The 23189-nt window shown below is 36.6% G+C and overlaps 1 protein-coding gene across 1 annotated transcript in view; it reads right to left on the minus strand.

Moving 5' to 3' along the window:
• Positions 1-23189, minus strand: part of brinp3 (bone morphogenetic protein/retinoic acid inducible neural-specific 3) — a 390081-nt gene that overhangs the window by 13444 nt on the left and 353448 nt on the right. The window contains exon 7 of the mRNA XM_018093645.2: positions 14293-14515. Within this exon, the coding sequence (XP_017949134.1) occupies positions 14293-14515 (223 nt within the window). The remainder of the gene's footprint in view (positions 1-14292; positions 14516-23189) is intronic.

A 23189-nucleotide genomic window follows, 5' to 3' on the forward strand; every position in this document is an offset into this window, starting at 1 on the left:
AGTTAACCAGCTGTCAGGGGTATGGAGGATAACTGAACATGGGTATCACCTGGAATATGAACTACACAGGAGGAAGCAGTGGTAGCAGTTCCCAGGGAGTCACTATTGTTGAAGTAGTTATACTAGCTTCAGAGACTCCCCATGAATCCATGCCGGGTGAAACATTTCACCCATCACTACTAGTAAAAGCTAGAGTGTGGGTTAGACTAAGTGCTCACTATATCTTTCTTTGTTTTGTATACCAATTATCATGTCTTTCTTTGCTCCTGCAGCATCTGCAGCGTTGGGTCCCCTGTCTGCCCTAATTGCATCGTTTACAACTTTTGCTTTCTTTAACTGCAAATATAATGTATTTTTCCCAGAACATTATTGTTGGACTATAACATCACATTTTCAATAAAGTTTGCAGCTACAAACACAAATAGTTTGTGGTTTTCTACTTGTGACCTAATTGTGTGTAGCCGCAACATTTAATCAAAAGCTTTATTGTCTGTGTAAACTAGGTCTAAATCTTTTTAAGGGACATTCCAGAAGAGTTAGAGCCCACTGGGACCCTTTATATTGGTTGGCCCTTAAGTAGTTACAGGGCATATTACTGTCCCTTACTGTTGTGCCTTTGCTTCCAAAACTTCTATACTAAATAAGACATCATAGGGTTGATTCACTAAAGTGCGTTCATTTTTATCACACGCTTTTTTGCGCTAAAATAGATCGAAAATTAACGCGCGATTCACTACAGTATTACCACGTGCATTAAGTCGCACATTGCATGCGTTAATTTGCGCGCAGAAATAACACTAACGCATGATTCACAAACACTTAGATGCGCTAAATATCGCATTAGTCTATGTGAAAATTAACACCTACTTGAGGCAGGCGGTAATTATAGAAAAGTACAGTTAATGAGCTTTTGGCAACACAATATGGACTTTGCAGTGGGATTTATTCAAGTATGTGATTGCCCTAGAGTGATGTAGCCGCCAGTTTGCAGGGAAATGGTCATTTTCAGATCAGTAGTTTTCTGCAAGTATTGGCGTGTATGGCTAATATGGCGTGCGTTTATTCGCACGACTATTTATATGCGGCGACTATTTATATGAGGCGACTATTTATATGCGGCTACTATTTATATGCGGCTACTATTTATATGCGGCGACTATTTATATGCGGCTACTATTTATATGAGGCGACTATACGCGGCGACTATTTATACGCGGCGACTATTTATATGCAGCTACTATTTATATGAGGCTACTATTTATATGGGGCTACTATTTATATGCTGCTACTATTTATATGTGGCGACTATTTATACGTGGCGACTATTTAAACGTGGGGCGTTGATTAGTGCATGTACCGTCAAATACCGCACGAAAATAACGCATGCAGTATCATGCGTAAATTAACGCAAGTATGCTTTTAGTGAATCGTGCGTTAAGTTGAGAAAAATTAGACGCGCTAAAAATTTTACTGCATGCTATAAATAGCGCACGTTTTAACGCACTTTAGTGAATCGGCCCTCATGTATCAAGTAAACCTTTCAAACTAGTAGCATTACCAATCTTTTTACCATCAGTAAGTGCTTGATAGTACTTTCTGGTAGAAGCCAATCTATAGCATTATGGAAAGAGGTGATTTGCTTATAATAAAAGAGAATTTTATTACGCCACATTTAAATAAGTCAAGAAAAGACAATGAGAAATAGGAGATAAACACATATACACATCTCATTTATTATAATAAATATAAGCTGATTCTGGGATCACATAATATTCCTTCTGTGATAGTAAGAACACAGTATTGTTACTGCTACGCCTTCTATAGCATCTGGTGCATGTATTTTGGCCACAGAAGTAGCCATGTTATTTAGCAATATAAGCAATAATAACATCTAGCTAGAGCTTATAAAGAAATGATAACAGAATCACAGTTTAAAACCGCATGGAACAGTTGCTGCAAGGATAATATAACTGGCCCTGTGTGTTTTGCTTGGTTGCTGTTATTTTAGCTGTTTCATTTATTGTCCTCTAATGACACCTACCGAAGAAAACTATTTTGAAGCTTATGGCCGAAAAATATCACACAATGTTCTGCTCCTCTTAGATATGGTGCCTTGTCTCCTTTACAGAATAACCTCGACTGTTTTCCCCCATAGTTATATCGTAATATGAATATCTAAATAGAATGCCTATTGTACCATTTTATTTCATGACTGCCGCCCAGATAACATCTGCCCTGTAGAACACCAGTAATAATTTCAGATTGCAAAATATGACAGATTTCGGATTTATTTTCTACTTCAAATAAACTTGAAATTTTAAAAAATGCTAATGTTAGCTTATTTATTAAAAATTCAGAATAAAACAGAGGAAAAAACCAGATACTTCAAATTCCTGTTTTACTCATCACAAGCTGGAAAAAAATCAAAGAAACTCAAATTGAATAAATCAATGGACAGCTCCCATTGACCTCTACAGGACCTTGCAAGCTTTCAGTTGCCAGAGTTTTTCATGTTTTTTTTTTTTGCTGAATAAATATTGAAAATTCTTACTGTACCCTATTTCCTAGCTTTCATCTCTAACATTAAGTTCATTGCAAGATGGGATATGGTCATGGCTATAAATGATTGTCTCTCTGAACCCCTTGTTTGCTTGTGACTTGTTTGAAAGCAAGCCATGCTGTCACAAATATATACACATTCTGGGCCTATGCACATACACCATTAGATAGAAATATTTTGGAGCTCCTTGTCTAGTAGTTTTTACTGAGAACTGGGTGGTAACAGGCCCCTTTTTGGGAATAATAATAATGAAAACAATTTTAATGAAATACATTTAGATCTTAGTTACTGTGTATTGGTATGTTAATATATCCATATGTATGCATTACCAAGTACATTTTAGAACAGGTGTCCCCCAACCTTTCTTACTCGTGAGCCACAGTCAAATGTAAAAAGACTTGGAGAGCAACACAAGCACCATAAAAGTTCATGGAGATGTCAAATAAGGGCTGTGATTGGCTATTAGGGAGCCTCTATGCACACTATCTGCTTACAGGAAGCTGTATTTGGTAATAAGTCTTGTTTTTATTCAACCAAAACTTGCCACCAAGTCAGGAATTTAAAATAACTACTTGGTTTGGGGGCACTGGGAGCAACATCCAAGGGGTTGGTGAGCAACTTGTTGCCCCTGAGCCACTGGTTGGGGATCACTGTTTTAGAATAACTGCTATTTCTCCAGGGAAAAAATCTGTTGATTGATATGGGCTTTTCTTGATATTCAGTGTCTGGTTCAGAATGTGGCAAACAATGGAAAAACAATGTATCAAACCTTAGCTATATCAGTGCTGCCATTTTTTAATCCAAGTTGTGTATCCAACGAGGAAACCTCAGAGAATGTGACTAATGATTTGGACATGAAATGGTGCCATGTTGACCCCCTAACAACTAAGCTGGAGAATAGGCCTAAACGTTTCACCTTGGCCGTAACCTGTAGCAAGCAATCACTGATCGGCTGCAGGAATAATAGCGAAGGAGGGTTTGTTTACAGGCTTGTACTAGTATAATAGTTGGAGTAAGTGATGAGTAAATGGGGGACCCTTTCATTATTTCTGTACAAAAACTACTTCCTAACTGTTCTTGTGCTTAAGTAGAAAAACTTTAGAATTGGTATTTCCTATATATATTTATGTATAAATATGTGTGTTTTTTTTGTCATTACCTTATGAATGCTATGAACTTATTTTGCCTTTTCATCAGGTTTATTTTAATGTTAAGGAACATGCTTCCTTATTAACCAAGAAAACTATTTTTTTGGATAATCTTCTTTTATTATATAAAGTAGATTCTCATTGCCTTAATGAGTTAGGGATAGAGAGCATGATTATTTACTTATGAACTTAATGGATCTATAATAATATTTTTTTTGATATTTTTATGATTTTATTTATGAAATTTGTGAAATTTGAGAGTCCATCTATTCATTTTTATGTGAATTTAGGGGTTTTCTTTTTATGTACTGTATATTGTAGGCTGATCAGCCACTGATGAATACAATTTAAGGTAGAAAATATAATTAATATTATGCTATATGTAAAGGTGCACATTAGATTTACAGACATACTAATAACATAGCCGTAACTAAGAACTATGCATTATTACAATGTATCATAAAATTTACGGATATAAATTTGCTGAAAGAAAATCCTGCAAACATTGCATAAATCCTGAAAACAGAGCAGATCCCTTACCAGAAGAAGTATATGGTATGTCTCTGTAAAGTAATTAACTTTACATACCTGCAGGGGGAATTACTTATCTTTGGCACTTTTTATTCAGCGTCAAGAAATTCCACTGATAAAATTTAAAACCACTTATTGCAGAGCCATAAACCATGTGGGAAATGCAGTGATTAATGAGGGAGTATCGGTAGATATTACATTTTTTACTATCTGTTACCTACTTTTTCTATGACCTTCAGTTCATCTAGGTTCTAGGGCAATGTATTTTATTTTACTGTGTTTATCCAGGGACTGTCTGGTCACCCTTTTAAACTTACCATGGACTGTTTTCTAGGTCCACGCTGTTTAAGTATTTTTAGTGAATATAAATAGTGTGGCAGAGAATAAACAATGCAATGCACTTCCATAGCTTTAAAGGGAAAAAAGGTTAAAGGCATTACTGAAGGATTCAAACTTAGGAGGCTTTATCCTACTAAAATTAGTAACCATTTAACGTTGTCTTTAGTGTAGCCTGTGTGCCCCCTAAATTATTTGGTACCAACATTTCTGTACACTCCATGATAGTTTTTGTGTACATTCATCTGATTCCATACATTTTAACCATCGTTATCCAGTACTCAATGTAGACAGGCAGGGGTGAAGGTGGAACGATGTCCTAATGGCTATTTTTGGGCTGTAATCTTAAATCATCCATATTAAGAATATTTAATCCAATTTTAAGAGCATTGTACCATACCAGCTTTGGTGTTGGTGTGTATTATTCTTGCAAAATATGATCTTGGCTTTAATGACCTGGTTGATGATGTCCTCTGCTCCTTTACCTAATATGTGAAAACCCAACCCATGCAATAACCATAGTAGGGCAAAGTTTAATATTACACAGACCAAACTATAGCAATTAGCGAAAACTACTAATACTAGAAAAATACAGCAGAAACATCTGAGAGTCATTTAACATTTTATTCTATTTTAGAGCAACTTTGTTAATGAATTTCACCCATTTCTGCTTGTTTCCTACTCTTAATCATCCACATCCCTTGGTACCTCACTAATGAGATGTTCATGTCAATGTTGGGCTATTTGCAGCAGTCCCTGTGCAATGACTAGAGACTAGGCATTGGCTTGTGTGTCAGTAAAACCTGCAGTGCAATGCACTATGTCTTTCCCAAGTAGTTTGCCCCTCCGGAGCTGTTGCCGCTTAGTTAAATGAGCTTCCTGGAATTGTACAAATGAATACATTATGTATTGTGTAAAGACGAAGCCTGAAAGACTTAAATGCTATGCTCACTTTTCTTAATCACAGAAGCAACGCAGGTACAAGTTTAAACATAATAAAGTCAGAGGAAAATATTTAACAAGCATGAAAAGAAAAGACAAATGCCTACATATTGAAATTAAAATGATGTTAATGTTAGGCATAACATAACATAACAGCAGCAGAATACTGTACTGTAAGGCATACCTACAGTGTATAAAAAACTAATTATCCTTCAACATAACATAATGCAAAAATAAGGTACAATTAAAACATTCCGAATTCAAAGCACATGATGAATACAAACAGGATCTATCCAATCAATGATTATAATCTAGCAGCTGTCTGCTGTCATTTACCGTGTCTCAAAAAAATTACTTTATCTGTATCTTGGATGACTTATTTGTTGCAGATATATTAAAAAAGAGAGATTTGGCTTGTGCTCCCACATTAATATAACACAAGTCATTCTCTGGACAGGAATTTAGAATTGTTGAAGGAGAGGAAGAGGACAGAGGCAATAAGGTAGTTGCTATGGGTTGCCAATAAGAGCATAACATTGCACCTCTTTGTATCCCCACTTGGGCTTCATACCTGTATAAATCTTTCTACTGCTCTTTCCTTATAGCTATCAGCCTTTCCTGAGAATACTGAGTGAGTCTGATGCTGATGTTTACACACAGTTGACTTGATGCATTAAGGGTAAGCTGGCAGCTGGCACATAGACAGTGTGTATGTGTAGTAGATATATTAAAAGACAAAACACAAGAGATCTTGAATTTCATTTATAGATACACCATGAATGCAAAAATGAGTGGTGTTTTTACAAAACAGGATGTGCGCCTTTTTGCAGTCTTAGCAAGTCTGAGCAAAAAAATCACGGAAAAATGCACAAAAGTGTTGAAAAATTTAAGAAACAGGAAAAATTTGTGAAAAGCAGCTATTGCGTGACTGTGATTTTGTATTATGATGACTCTTCCTGGTGACATGAGAGGGGACTACTACTAAACCTGATTAAGTAAGCACTCATGTTATTAGCAATGTAAAGTTTTTTTTTAAAAACAAGTCCCTATTGCCAAAATGCGTAGCTGTTTTACTACCCTGTTGCTATTTAAAAAAAAATAGTGGACTAAATTACCCAACTACAGTTGCCCTTAGGGCAGTGGCACACGGAGAGATTATTTGCCTCTCAAGGAAACTTCGGGCGACTTCGGGAAATCGTAGAAACGAATATGCCATCCCACTGGCAATTTACATTCTTGCCAGTGGGATGGCATTACGGGGAGAATAGTCGCCCGCGGTAACGAAGATTTGTCGTGGGGGGGGGGGGATTAGTCAGTGTGCCACTGCCCTTAGCCGCCAATCAGAAATTAGATTTGAGAAATCTACAAGTTGGAAAAAATAAAAGCAACTTTAATGGGGTAATTTATTATAATCCTTTATTTATACAGTGCGGCATATTCAGCAGTGCTTTACAAAGATTATATATCATTAATGGAGCTTATGTTCCCACACAGTATGGTCAGTTTAATCAGGAACCAATTAACCTACCAGTATGTTTTGAGAGTGTGGGAGGAACCTAAAGTACCCAGAGGAAAACCACACAGTCATATGAATTCCTTACAGTATTGCCCTGATAGTAATTGAACCTAGGACCCTAGCTCTTTAGGGCAGCTGTACTAACCACTGTGTCTTTAATTTAGCTATGTTACTAGATCAGCTCCTATGTCTCTATATATGTCTCTACATATACTGCATTGCATAGAATGCAGTAAATAGGGCACATTCATTCTAATATTTTCATATTTATAAATATAAATAGCGGATATGTATAGCATTGGCTATACACAACTTTGAGCTTTAAGATTATTTTTCTTTTGAAAAGTTCCAACCTGCCAAAAAAACCCATTTGTATCGAGTTTTTCCAGCTTGTTATTTCATCAAAATACTTAATAGAAAATGCACTGAAATGTATCCAAGAGCTGTTTGGGTTGTTTATTTAACAATCTTACTTCAATGCCCCATCCAGGCTATTGCAAACGTGGAATGGAAGGCTAATTAGCACTGACTAAATGATTCTACGCCATATATTCAAGACAAGGTAAATGAAATCAATACAAGATATGTAAATGGAGAGTCTTAGTAAATGAACTTTCCATTTTAACTCCATTTACCACAATAACATTTCCTGGACAGTGACACTGTTATACTATTACACATCTCATTGCTTTTTCTTTATACAGCTCACACAACTTGCAGTTATTTGGAAACATACAGACATGCACACATAAGAAAATATTTAACCATGGTTTTAAGCAAACAGATACATTAATAGGAATTTACTTACAGGTATTTGACACTAGATTTAGTTGCTGTTTTGCTTGTAAGTTAACCAATAAGAAGTCTCTGTTACTTCCTATATTTGGTATGTAACATAATATATATAATTAGATGCTATGCTTTTAATTAAAAATTCCAATTTGGATTTGTTGCATGAAAATATTAAGAGCTGACTGACTATTTTATTTAAACTTTACTCAAAGTTCTATCATAGAATTAGTGGCCCGGATTGCAGTTGCGCCCAAGAAGCTCTTATCTCACTGCTTATAAGATTCCTTATCACCTCTCATGCACCTTCCATTGTGTTATAATAATCCCATTGCCATGAAAGAGTAAGGGGCGTGGCCTAAAAATCTGGGTTGCAGTATTTTCATAGCCTATACAGAGAATTACCTCTAGTTAACCTTTAGCATGTTATAGTTTGTTCTTATTGTAGCAACTTTGCAATTGTTTTTTTTATTATTTTTTTGTATTGTTTTTGAATTATTTTATTTCCTCTTCTTCCTTTATCCAGCTTTCAAATAGGGGTCACTGACTGAGCTAAAAACTATTGCTCTGTGAGGCTACAGCTTTATTATTATTGTTCATTTTTATTACTTATTGCTCTATGTAGGCCATCTCTGATTCATATTCCCATCTTTATTTGAAACTTCTGTCTGGTTGATAGGGTCAATAAAACCCTAGCAACCAGATAGCTGCTGAAATAGCAAACAGCAGAGCTGCAGAACAAAAAACTTAATAACTGATTACCTAAATAACCACAAAAAATAAAATGAAGATCAATTGTAATTTGTCTCAGAGTATCAATGTTTGCATCATACTAAAAGATAAATTAAAGGTGAACTAACTATTTAAATCTTTATTAGCCCATGTAGTGGACACAGTTGTGGTGGTAAATTGGAAAATGCAGTAGCCATTGCAAGGGGTCCAATGCAATTATGGATGTTAAGAAATGAGCCCCTTAGGGTCCACTTGGCCATGCCATCTGTCATTGACTATAATTGAAATCTATTTGCTAGAGCTAGAGCAGGTGGATTTTGCAGTTGCTGCAATGTGGCTGTGCCAGTGATCTCAGATGGATTTCAGTTATAGTCAATGACAGGGGCCACAGCCAAGGTTTCAGCTTTTTACTGATGCCAGAGAAAACACCATGTGTGCCATAAGCTTTAATGTAAACAACATTCTGCAATTAGAGAGCAGACAAGGTAAACAAAGCAACAAAAGCAATAATAAAAACAAGATTGGATATGATTGTGCTGTTGTAAAGAAAACTTTCATGGTTTTGGGATAGACTGAGGAAACATATATTTTTTAATATATTTCTAGTGGAGGTTCACACTACCATAGAAAAGGAAGAAGCTTATTAAAGACATTAGGGGTCATTAACGATGATGTTTTCTTCGCCTTGCACCAGATATTTTATCAGGCGTGAGGTGCAGAGCACAGCCAGATCTTGGACAGAAGTGCTCTATTAATGAGCAGGAGTAATTGGCAGGTTGACCTGCAGGTGTACACTTAGGTCAGAAAGGTTTGGGTTGAAATTGATGCCGTTATTGCAGGTTCGGGTAGGGTGCAGGTTAGACTGTTGAAGTAGGCTTTTCACGTTTCATTCTAAAGTTTTCCTCTCTTGGAAACAATATAGTTTTGGAGGGCATACCACAATTACTAGAACAAAGTTACTATCTTTAAAAAGAAAAAAAAGGTTGCAATTGAGAATCTGCTTCTCAAACCTACATGGGGCAAACAGATTAATTCAACATATGGATTGCTGGTTTTCTCAATCCATACGTGTCTGCTTTTTCTGCTTCATTGTATTTAGGCCAATTGGTGGTATGTATATTATGCACTATAATTGTGCTAAGTGTTTTGTGAACATCTACTATATAAAGAGTATTATATGTTAAACATACCACTTGTTGTTCTTTTTTTCTAAGGTTTAAATAGGTGTGCATTGAGCAATTGATTGGTTTCCCTCACTTGGAACCTAAGGCACGTGCCAAAGTAGCGCACAGAGCGTAAAGACGTGGCTACCAGTTATGTGTGGGTCCTACAATAGCAATGCTTTGCAGTTTTTGAGTGGTCAGCTGTAAGAGACCGCATTAACCTATAATTCAAGCAGTACCAGCCAGTCTCTTTCCTCCTTACAGGGGTTTTAGCTCATCTAATGTTAGACCATTTTATACATGCCTTTTGAGTTTGTGGAAGACAACAGACTGATACTGATTTTTTTCCACTGTTTGCTTGCGTTACCATTCCTAAATCAGGTTTTTCAGAAAAAGTAGATATGGTTATGAGTTTGCAGCTTATCTCCTCCACTGTATCCCTGTGGGAGATGATGTTAGTTATTCTAAAGCTGAAATTCTTTCAGTTAATATGGAAAAAAGAACAAGAGTACCAGGAAAAAAGTCTAAACCAAAGTGCATTGTATAGTACCGCTGTGTTACCTTTGCACTATACTCTATATATTCTTTTGATTGTAAATTAAAATAGTAAAATAAAAAGAATTGTTGAAAGTAAAATGGCAATGTAATGTTTTACAGTGTAATATATAGTGTAATATATATGATGTGAACTAGACGCATAATAATATTATTTTTTTAAACTGGTTAAGTTAATGACATACACATTTATTCTGAACTGAGGTTATTACACCACTTTTTAATGAAATCATTTTTCTGTGCCACTTTCTTGCAGCGAGAAATATATATGTTTTGTATCCAGCGTAACCTCTGCAGATCAATATATTTATTTTGTGCTTTCATTAATATTGGATGAATCTGTGAGACTTTCAGTTGTAAATCTGTGTTTAATAGAATGAAGGTATGCCTGGTTGTTTCAGTGGCAGGATCGCTGATCTGGGGTTGTTTAAAAATATTGATATTTAAATAGAACTTTTAAGCCAGTGTGCATATTACTGTAGCTCTCTTAAGGTGGCCCAGGAGCTGAAAACAATTAGGTAAACACAAAAGTGCCCAACAGTAATGTATTGTGCTAGTAAGGGAATATTTTAGCTGTATTGACTTTACCAACATGTACACTACCATAAATGTTTTTTCTATATTTGTGACCAAGTGTTTACTATGCCATTAAATGATGAGAAAGTCTTTTATTTAAAATCCCCTGAAAAGACTCTAAACAGCTCCCAGAATAACATACCTTACTCCCTGCATTCAGTCCCATTTCATTTGTAAATCACAAGCAGCTCAACTGCAGCTCTTTCAGCTACTTACTGGTCTAGTGTGAAGCTCCACCCCCTTTTCTTTTTTGAGCTCTCCTCTCTTTGACTGCAAAGACATGTCTTCACAGTCAAAGAGAGAAGGAGCGCCCAGGAAAGAAAAGGGGTGCCCCACACTTGGAAGTAGCTGAAAGAGCTACAGTTGAGCTTGTGATTAAGAAACAACATGAGACTGAATACAGGGAGAAAGGCATTCTGTTATGAACATTATTTAAAATGAAAACCTTTTTTTTTAACATTGCCACATCATTTTCTTTCATGTCCATTTGAATAAAAATTCATGGATCAAATGATTTCTAGCAAGTGCCAATGTACAATGTCATGTTACCATTGGGCCTATTATTTCCACCTCATTATTGATCTATTAGTTCCTTGCAGATATATACAATTGAGGATCTATGCAGTGGTGTAACCGTTTTGTCCTGCCCCCCCCCATCTTTTCGGAGGGGCCCGGTGCACAGTATCAAACTTACAGGGCCCCTGGCCTCCCACCCTAATGCGTCCTCCTGCCGCTCCCATATTAATTCCCCCACCCACTCTGGGGTCTGATTCCTTTTTGTTACGCTACTGGGTCTATGTAAGCTTTAATGGAGCCTTTGAGACAGATGCAAAAAGAGAATAGTGTCTAGAGAAACAATGGTGTCACCAGTAGTGATGAGCAAATTTTTTTCGCCAGGCATCGAATCACTACTAATTTCCACATTTCGCCATTGGCAATTTTTTTTGTGAAACTGCTGCATTTCACACATCACTAGTCACCAGGCCTCACAGCAAAATCTTCCTGGCCCCCAAACCTTGGGGTAATCGTCAGCTTTGCAGTCATATATTAAATATGCACATTATTTAATGTAACTCTGTCACTTTTGACCCCACGGAGCAAATTCAAACAAAAGTTGTACTTTTGATCGACAGTTGCGCTAGTGCACACACACTTGAAGGCAATCACCATACAAGTTAAAGTGAGGCATTTTTTTCTCTCATAATTGCAAATAATTGTGGTTAAGATGAAGTGTATGCATTAAAAAGTAGAATACATGTTTTATATTGTGGGGTCTCCAGTAGGCACATTCTTGGTGTCCTATGTGGTATCACTTCAATGAAAAGATCCCTGGATTTTTTCTATCTATCTATCTATCATCTATCATCTATCTGTTTACAAACAAACTATCTAGAAACAAAGGAGCCTAGTTTGTTGCCGACTACCAGTGAGTTTACTGAAAGATTGATATACGCATATTTGGCTACAGACGTGTAATTGGACTCTAATTCAGCAATATTTAACAAACTTTCAAAATTATATAAATACTTTGTTAAAAAAAAAAAACTATAATTTGCCACTTGGCACTGCCCCAGAGTTGTCCATAATTTTCTAGGCAAAAATGGTCTATGCATAGACAGCATAAGTGTTAAATGAGGAGTCAGTTTTGGCAAATAAGCCTTACCCTGTACATTTTATCAATAAAGGCTTTAATCTTGTTCAGGACAGGTGTCATTTTTATACTAAGAACCGCAGTAACACAATAATTCTACATTTCAACACATCAACAAGAGAATGAAAAAAATCCAGTTAATGCCACAAAAGGGGTAATTTAAGTATAATAGGAAAAGTAGATATTTCGTTCTCGTAGTGAAATAATGACGCTATCTGTATGTATTATACAGTAAGTTGTACCCATAATGGAAAGCCAGAACGAGGTACATTATTTGAAATGCAGTTTCTGATGTTAAAGAGTAATCTTGAATCGCACAATTTTGTAGAACTCATTTCAAAGGGATTTCTTTCTCCAAAATGGCATATTTTCTTCCTTGAAATTGATATAAAGGCAAGAGCATGATACTTCAAGGGAAATTTTGACATTGACTTAAAAGGAAAATTTAACCTATTTATAGAGCCTATTTTCCCTTAAAGGGATAGTGCCATCAAAGTAAAAAAAAAATTCCATACTGTAACTGAAATACATTTTTTTAGCCAAAAGACATAATGTATGCATAGAAGTGCCTGTATGCATAGTTTTTAACTTGTTTAGAACTGTTTTTTGATGAGCACAGACTTCTGATTTTTGTGTTTAATTTTTTTCCTCCTTTTGGCTTATATGGCAATCTGTTACTGTACCTTTATCACCCAATCCTATTATATATACTGTATATATTATATATATATATATATATATATTAGTCTTTTTCAAAGAAAGCATGTGAGAAAGCATCAGATGAGTCCAGCTCATCTCTTCCTAGAAGACAGGGTTGCCCAACTCAACCTTTTGAGCCACACACAAGGCTGGATTAACAGAAGTGGGTGAATATGGGTGTGAGAGGCCAAATATAAGGGCACAGCTTATTGAGCAGATTTAGCTTTATACATAAAAATGGAATCTGGCACCTTATTTACCTGGCTATATCCATTCGCATAGAAAACTGTAGCGACACTACTTTTTCTTTCTGACTTATGGAACGTATACATGCTGCCCTGGGTATATAATGAAATCTCTGAATTCAATCCTAATGCAGTGAAGGACATATAGTATGCAGCTGGCTTTATACTTGTAATATAAGACAAGTGCTTGAAGTTAGCTTATATATATATTTTTCTTTTATTACAGAATGTGTCATTTTGTGGCTCTTCATCTTGTCTTAAGGCTTGACCCAAACAGCTAAATGAGGATTCTGGGAAGTGTAGGTCAGCAACAGCTTTGAATCTTCTGCTTGGATATTCCTTACTCATTGCCATTGTACTTTAGTAACAGCAACCCCGTCAGACATGCTATAATTAATCACAGTCCTTTATTAGCTCAGTGCTTCATTTGTACTGTGTTTAGACCTTTGCCTGGAAGAGTACCGCAAACAATTCCATCACCCCTAGTGAAATCCCACTTTTTTTGTAGTAAATAAATAGTTGGCAACTACTAAAGTAAATTTCATGTGTGTAACATTCTCATCATTTATTTGATCTTGTAATAAGGCATAATTGCATTTCGACAGGTTATATGTCATAGTGAGTTATCTTTTCCAGTAATGTACAGCAAGAGACAAATTAGATCGGTAATGGCCTCTTACATAGAGCAATCAATTTGTGGATGCTGGGAAAAAGAAGGATATTGAAAGTTGCAAGACATATACTTGTCATTCGGCTATTAACAGTGTAAAAGCTATTGCATATATTGAAAAAGTAGGTCTGCAGTGAATATTAACCACTGCAAAACATTTATCATTGCTGAAATATTACCTTTGTCTTGGCAGGCTAATGAGAGGCTGTTTATGGCATCTCTTGCTAAGACTAAAGAGCTTGTGTACAATCTTTTGTGCCTTCGGGTAAAGCTGCTTCATGCTGTTTTCTAGTTGCTCATAACGCCGTTGAAAATTGGAATCCATGGTCCACAAATGCAAAATAGTGGATGTGTTTAGGAAGTAATTAACTGGTAACCTTTTCATAAATAACTTAAATTCATCTGAAATAGAGAAGAGAAAAAAGAAGACAACAATCAATAGTTTTAATCAAGAGGACTGTGTGCCCTGCCCTCTCCCAGCTAAAGCAAACACTTTATGGCCGAGCCCATTGATTTCTCAGAACTGGTACAAGATGATAATAAGGGCCGTTTGCACGCTCCTAAAAATTGCGCTTTACCAGTCTGTAAGAGATTATTGTGTGCGCATTAACAGGGGAAGCATTACAGTTAAGTAGTATATTAAGGCTCTGCAGTATTATGAGCCACTGCTGCATTAAGATCCTAGAAATGAAATGAAGACACTATTTTCAGTAGGGAGAATTACAATAGTATTGTATTATGATCCTGAAAACAATACATGTTTAGGTTCTAAAGTGCCACAATACTTATTTTATAATGAATAAGAAACATTTTAGCATATAAAGCATCACAGTTCAGATACTTATTAAAGGGGTAGTTCACCTTAAATTAACTTTTAATAAGATGTTATATTCTGAGACAATTTGCAATTGGTCTTCGTTTTCTATTTTGGATGGTTTTTCAGTTGCTGAGCTTTTTGTTCATCAGCTCTCCATTTGGAATTTTAGCAGCTATCTGGTTGCTAGGGTAAAAAATTGTCTGCAAAAAAATTTTTTTTTTTGGAAGACTGGCTGCTGTCCTCCACATTTGTGTTTTTGGGGACACTTGGAAATTTGCATCTTCCACCAATTAGTTATAGTGAGGGCTTGAGCTGCTTGTATAAAAAATTCTCTATAACATATTAACACTGTAAAGAAGGAATTTGCCACCCCGGACCACAGCCTTCCTCTCTCCCTTCTGGCCGAGAGTATGCAGGCCCCCCCCCCGGGCAGGATTTGCAGTTCCACCCACCCACTGGCAAGATCTGCTGGCTCAGGAAGAGAAATGAGGTATGTGGAGGGGTGGGAAGAAATTACAACAGGGTGGGGGGGCCTTAATGTGGTGGCCCCGATGGACACCCCAGCCCAACACTGTGGCTTCAGTGCAAAAGAGTCATTTACCCATGGCCCACCAGGATAGGTGGCTAATTAACACACATTTCATCTGGGATGACTTTTAGAAGAAGTATCCTGCAGAGTTGGCAGACCTATCCCTGGATAATCAACTGGAAGAGCTCTATAGCATGGGTATTTTCATTTTTCTGCTTTTTTTTCATGTGGCATCATCATTTTGTCATTTATCTGCTCCCAGGGCTGTTGGTGCTGGGTGTACACCTGGGCATCATGTCTACTTCAATGAGTACAGACCATTACTTCACTACCTGCCTTACTATATTGAACTTAACGTGCTTTACGAGGCTTATTCCATCACAAATTTCTTGGAGCAGTGGGGACCCACCAATGAAATTTCACCCAGGTCCTGCTGGTACCTTAAAGCAGCCCTGCTCCAATGCTACCCTTTAGTTTGTTTCTGATATCCACTAAACAGACAATAAAGTAGCATTGATGGAGACATGCTTGAGTTAGATGAAGCCAGAGGGCAGTGTAAAATACATGCATTCTTAAAAAATGTGCCTGAACTTGTGCATGGTGATATACAATCATCTTGGTCAAATCAAATGGAAAGTTATATAGCTAAAGGAAATAGGAAGAGAGAATGGGGAGTAGTTCCTGTCTGGTGGTTTCTTTCTGTTCTCAGAGACTGCATTGACTTAACAATTCTATATCCTCCTTTGCATCTATGCTGTCATAAATGGTAACTACATACCATACATAACATGCCTGCAATTCCTGATTAAAAATATTTCAACTACAGTATATTGCATTTTTAAACAAGTATTTTTCACCATTTCTGTACATAAACCTATCTTTATTCATAAATATATCAATATATTATCAATAGCAAAAGTGATGGGACAAGTATATTAACACAAAACATGCCCTTCACTGTATTGTAATGCTGAAGCATTGAGTTGTGTCAGCACAAGGCTACAGTTTTGTTGCACACTTTGTGACACATTGTAAACGGTTATAATGATGTCACTGGCTGCATTCACCATTACAATCAAGGGCTCTTTCATGGATTGCTGAAGGCTGCAGTAGTTAAATCCCTTCTGGATAACCTCCATTACAGCCAGACTGCTCGTATAACTGCAGTCATGTCACAATTCTCTTATGAAAGGTCTCAGAGAGGATAATTGCAAATCTTGAAAGTAACTTGGTACTTGTACATTTTACTGGACTAGTTGCAGTGGTTCCCTGCTGCTGCTGCCCAGCGGTGTTCTGCTCGGACTTTATCATTTATCCTAATAACAGGGAGAGCATGCAGGCACTAATAGTTTCACAGCTCAACTGCTACTAGCTTGAGACTTCAGCATTAGGGGCATTACAAAAGCTGACAATATCATTCCCTGATATTTTCCGTATCAGGGAAAGTACAGTATAGTGTGGTCCAGGCAGAACAGCAAGGCTGTGTAACTACTGGTCTGAATAGCTCAGTTGACCAAAGTTAGTTTCTGTAGAGAAAATGGTGCAAAAATGAATGGGATCTAAAGTGGTAAAGTGGTACTACAGGATTTATATCATAACAGACTGCAACAATGAGGGTGCAGCAATAAAGCTCCTGTAACAGACGTGTTGTAGTGTATGGTCAACAGCTGCATTGCACTCTTATTGTGAGTAACTATTTAATTATACGGCAAAGACCACCTTTATTCAGATTGATTCACACCTTTTTTTAAAGTGCAAAATGGCTTCTGAGTAAAAATTGATCCTACTTTTGGAAATTTGACATTTTGGCAGCCAAAAGTTGCTGCACCTTAATAAATTGCACTCCAAAACAGAGATCAGAGACTTGGAGCCCCTATGAATACACGTAAGCATCCCCCTCCGGCTCCCTACCAATCCCATTACTTGTGTATCATTCAGATGCCAGTTAGCTAGTACCCGAGGCCTCAGTGGAGCCCTGTACTTACCACATTCCCTATGGCAGGCAGTAAGGACTGGGCTGCTTTGCACCCATCAGTGCTGCGCTATGCATCTAGTGCTGACTTTACAATCCAATACTTGGAACAAAGTGCAGCCAACCATGGATGAAAGTGCTTGTAGAATGAGCATAAAGGGGAATGCTTTTGCGCCCCTTAGAGCTTTTGAATTGGGTGTCTCATAAGTTATAGGGGTTTTTAGTGGCCCATTTCACCTCTGTGCAAGAGTATATTAACGTATTAACCAAAATGAAGGACCACACCCCACAGGGCTTTTAAACTGCATTTCTCTTTATTTAGGACACGTTACTAGTGATGAGCAAATCTGTACTTCTGCGCTTCTTAAGATTCGCGAAATGGCAAAAAATTCGCGAAACGCTTTTGGCGCACAATTTTTTTTGTCGCGTGCATCTTTTTTTGTTTCCCGTGACTTTTTTTGGTCGCCGGCGGTGTTTTACCCGCGCCATTTTTTAACGTGACCGTGCCCAATTTGACCCGCGCCTAAATTTTTTTATACGCTGTGAAATTTTCTGCAGCGAATTTTCACGGAAGTTTCACAAAACAATTCGCCAATGGCGGCATGCGCTGCTAATCCATGCCTGACAAAAAATTTTGCTCATCACTACATGTTACACATGTTTTGAAAAAGATCCAGTGTTTTGAGCACTAACAGTGACCCTGAAGAAGAGCACTGTTAGTGCTCGAAATGTTGGATCTTTTTCAATAAACTTTTTTTGCTTTTCTTTAAATCCCTGTGTGTGCGGCACTTCCTTTATTGCTAAATTTGGCCAGCACCTAGGGCAGTTGTTCTTTTGAAGGGTGTGCTTCAGTTTTTCTAGTGTATATATATATATATATATATATATATATATATATATATAGCAAAAAAAGGGGAAAGTTGTGCTCAACCACTAAATTTTAAACCATTAGGCGGGGGTGCAATGAGGTTGTGACCACGAAATACATAGAAACAACAACAAGAGATCCTCTGCACTCACCCATTATCAATATATAGAACATTAAGACATTCGGTGCATTTAAGCTACTAAGAAATGCCCTTCCCTTTAAGCAAAACAGGGATTGATTGTCCATATATTGCAATATATATAGCTTGAAGTATATTGCAATATATGGACAAACAATCCCTGTTTTGCTTAAAGGGAAGGGCATTTCTTAGTAGCTTAAATGCACCGAATGTCTTAATGTTCTATATATTGATAATGGGTGAGTGCAGAGGATCTCTTGTTGTTGTTTCTATATATATATATATATATATACAGCACCAAGTAAACCAAAAAGAACTAAAAAGGAAGACAAGAGAATGAACAATAATTACAGAAACAATGGCAATGGTGTCACTTTAGAAAATGCAGTATATCAGTTTCAACCACCTTCTGTAAAATAAAAATGTAATCACTTTCTATGAAATAAAAGTAATTGATCTTATTTCCTTCCAGTGAAAAGTGTACATGCGAGCTACACTGTAAAAGGATAGTAGGGCGTAGCAGCAAAATATCATTTTGGTACATGTTTGAAAAATGTATCCTTTTGCTTGTATTTTTTTATGCAGAAGAAAGAGATTAGTTGAGAAGAACTCTACTTGCTAGTCACAGGGTGCCTGTTTCAGAGGTTGTATGAAGCAGCAGATAGAATAACAAGTAATTAAATAAAGGAGCTTGGGACCACATCCTCTCTGTAGTATTCCTTCAGGGCTCATTAGAATGTCTTAAACAAGATCTAATTATAAATTAGTCTGCAGAGAAGTCTTATTGGTTAATGAGAATTCAACCTATTTCTGTCTATGTTGTAGGGACTGCTTGTGATGAAAATCATTAAATACATTATTCTCCAACACATACACATAGTTATAAATGTGCTGAAGAAATAGTTTTGTAATTACTTTTATTGTCGGATGAACTGCAGGATTTGAAGTCTACAGCAGCTGCTAGCACAAGAGCAGCCCAAACTCATGCTGTGCTGATGCTTGAAATGCTTTCGTTTTGCACCGTTATGAATTTATTATCTTGGACAGAAGCTATCAACGTTTTCTATGAACCCTATCTTTTAAAGATAGTAAAGTTATATAACACTATAACACTATATACTGTATATATATATATATAACAAGAGAAATGAATATCCTGTAAATTATATCCTTATAAACAGTGCATACTGATGTCATTAGTTATAAGTAGTGCTTACTAATGTAATTTTTGTCACACAACTTCCTAAAACATCAACTGTAAATTGATTTTGGAGAAATGTTTGTCTTTATATGTTAATTGTCAACAACAAATGAACTGTCAATAACAAATGCACCCCCTGTTGTAAAATGCATAATAAAAGTAACCTTGGAGTTCCATAACCTGTATAAAAGAACTTGGCCTTTGACTTAGGGGCACATTTACTAATCCTCGAATCCAAATCCCGAATGGGAAAAAATCGGATTGGAAACGAAAATGTTGCGATTTTTTTGTCGCTGTTGCGGGTCTTTCATATTTTGCGTGACTTTTTCGTCGCCATCACGACTTTATCGTATTTTGCACGATTTTTTTCGTCGCCGTCGCGATTTTTTGTATTGAGCAATTGTAAACGGTGGAAAAACCAATCCGAATTTTTCGCAACAGTGATGAAAAAGTCACGGAAAATATACGATAAAGTCGTAACGGCGACGAAAAAGTTGCGCAAAATACGGAAAAATCACGATGACGACGAAAACGTCGCCAAAATACAGATCATTCGGACGCTTTCGGACATTCGTGGATTAGTAAATGTGCCCCTTAGTGTTCAAGATGGATTGGAGTCAGTTTAGATGAGAGAGTTCACAGAGCAGTCAGTTACAGCAGTAAAAACAAGATATGATGAGAATTTTGGTAGTCTCTTGTGTGAGGAAGGGTCGAATGCATGTGATTTTCCTAAGGTGAAAGTGGCATGATTTGGTGAGTGTTTGAATTTGGGGAATGAATGAGAGGGCCTCCTCCTAGGCAGCAAACTTGCAGAACTAGGGTCATATTATTGGGTTTCACGCTGTTCCACGAGTGATGTCAGGCAGCAAAACTGAGTTGGAAGGTGGGAAGATGACCAGTTCAGTTTTGTCAATGTTGATTTTTAGGCGGCAAGAAGACATGAATGTAAAAACTACTGTTACTGTCATTGCCACAAGCTAAAAGCGAGGGCAGATCTGGAGGAGAGGTTAGATTTATATGTATATATTATACTGAAACCGAAATTAGTCCATTAGCTGATCAAGACAAGTGGTGTATATTGAAAATAGGAATGGTCCAAGAAGGAGCCTTGAGCTACCCCTACTGAAAGAGGGCGAGGTGAGGAGGTGGAGGCTGTGGAGACACTGAGAGATTGAAATGGTTTGTATAATCGCAAAGATAGACACATCACAGATTCTTTGCTATGTCTGTGTAAAAGACATATAAATGTATATTTATATTAAATTTAGAATGTAGTCATATTAATGGTTAAACAAAATCCTTTTTATGCTTAATTGAATGGTTAGTGATAACTGCATGGGAAAGGGATGTTTCTGTACTCGCCAATAGATAAACATGTTTTTCTCTTTGCAACTGCATCTAAAAGTGACATATTCAACAATTTCAAACCAACATTTGATAATTGCTTATTTTTAGATGTTTTCCAAAGTGGACTGTAAAACACGATCTCCTTATGTCCCTAAAACTTTTACATTACTGCTTCTCAGCTCTTTGCCATCTCTCTTAGCTAATGATTTTTTTCCAGTGTATTAGAAAGACTTTGATCTCAGTATTTAACCATTCAAACCTTCATTAAAATTCTCAAGACCCCTTAATCAGAGTACTTACATGTAATATGAGTAAATTAGTTCCTGACTCATGAAAGAAGTCATATTAAAGTGTATATTAATTTCAAAACTTCAATCAGATTAAGCGGATTTAACCCTAAAAATTAATGCTTCTTGTTCCCATTTGTTACAGAAGTAAAATAAATATCTAAACCTCTTTAGAAACCAAGCAAAATAATGCAGGGAGTATTTATGATGTAGAATTTCCCTCCATATGCATTTACTTCCTATTGAGAATTTAATACGAACATAGAATTTAGATGCTGGTCCATTAGCAAGGCTGTTGCCTTGCTACTAGAATGTGTTTTTTGTTCCCATACAACAGACATGTGCCCTTTATCTCAACTAATGTATGGTGGAGCATGACCCTTTTTTTCCTTACTGTTGAAATTGTTAGGTCCTCCTAAGGCTGCCATTTAATGCATAACATAGTATTATTTTGAGCATAAGGCCTTATATTCCCATTTACATGTCCCGAGAACCTTTAAATGAGAAGGAAAGTCATTTTGGCATTTTACTGCCAATAGATTAGCCACATTAGTGCCACCGAGAACACTATATTTATACTGCAGAAAGCTTTATCATACCTGAGTAAAGAGACCTAGAAGCTTTTTCTGTTTGTTTAAGATTGCAGCTGCAATTTTAGCTTGGTCTTCATAGCTTCCTGCTTGCATCTTAGCCTTTATAGCTCGGATTACACATTTCTAAAGGTGGAGGGCATGAGTTTTATGAATTCTTATGGGGGGGAGGCAGGAGAGGGGAGAGAGGAGAGAGCTGCACAGACTCTGTGTTTCTTTTGATAGAGGACTCGGTGCAGCGTTTCTGTGAGTGCTTATGGCTGTATTTACATAGACCTTTCTGATAAAGCTTACTTAGTTTTTACTTTTCCTTCTCTTTTAAAGGATTACTATTGATTATCCATGCATCTAGCACCCTTTCTGTAAAACAAAGATTCCAAATTCTATTCTTCCAACTTCTTTTTGTAGCCATCAAAAGGGATTCAAAATGTTGTGTTCATGATTTCTCTTCATTTCCATAACACAATTTAATAAGCCTAACATATCCCCTCTGTCCTTTTTCTTTTGCAAACCTCATATTCACATGTCACTATTGATATCATATCAATATATTATTTGAAACAAACATAATTTCTTCATTTCCTTAGTCCATTTTATTTTCTTTCTGTAGATGGTACCTCTGCAGCTGATGTGCTGTTCAGGGAGAGGTCTTTCTGGCTTAGCTTGTCAACAATATTGTTTGCTCTACACAAAGTTGATTACTTTATAGACAAATACATGTTTAATAGGAATTCTGCGCTAATGAAAAGCATCAAGAATACATGGCCTGTCATCTAAAACCCTGGTGCAGAAGATGGAGAATGAATATGATTTTTTGTTTACGATGGTTTACTGATCAATCCCTAAACAAAAATGGTGGCACTGTGTTAGCCAGTGGTAAAAATAACAAATAAGAAACAAATAAATACAAAACTTATTTTGCCACACAACATTTTCGCCGTTTAACAAATTTTTCACCATTTCGCAAATCTTTTGCAAGCAAAACGGGACACATTCGCTCATCATTATTTTTCTGTATTTTGTGTATGACCACACAAACACACAAGTATATGTCCATGAGATGAGATTCAGATTTAATACTTACTACTTACAGATTACAACAGATTTAATACTTACATATAATATTTGTCAGGGCATTTAATAGTTCTGAACTAAAATAGTGTTTCTTTCATCTACTAAAATGGTTACTAGCCTGCAACCAAACAAAAATGCGCCTGCCCATGCTTAAATGGGATCCAACCCTAGCAAGCAATATGTGTCAAGCCCAACATACTGTAACTAAGGGCAGATTATCATTGTGCTTTGTGGTAAGTTCAAGTGCAGGGC

Source organism: Xenopus tropicalis, chromosome 4, assembly GCF_000004195.4.
Source record: "Xenopus tropicalis strain Nigerian chromosome 4, UCB_Xtro_10.0, whole genome shotgun sequence".
Lineage (NCBI taxonomy): Eukaryota > Metazoa > Chordata > Amphibia > Anura > Pipidae > Xenopus > Xenopus tropicalis.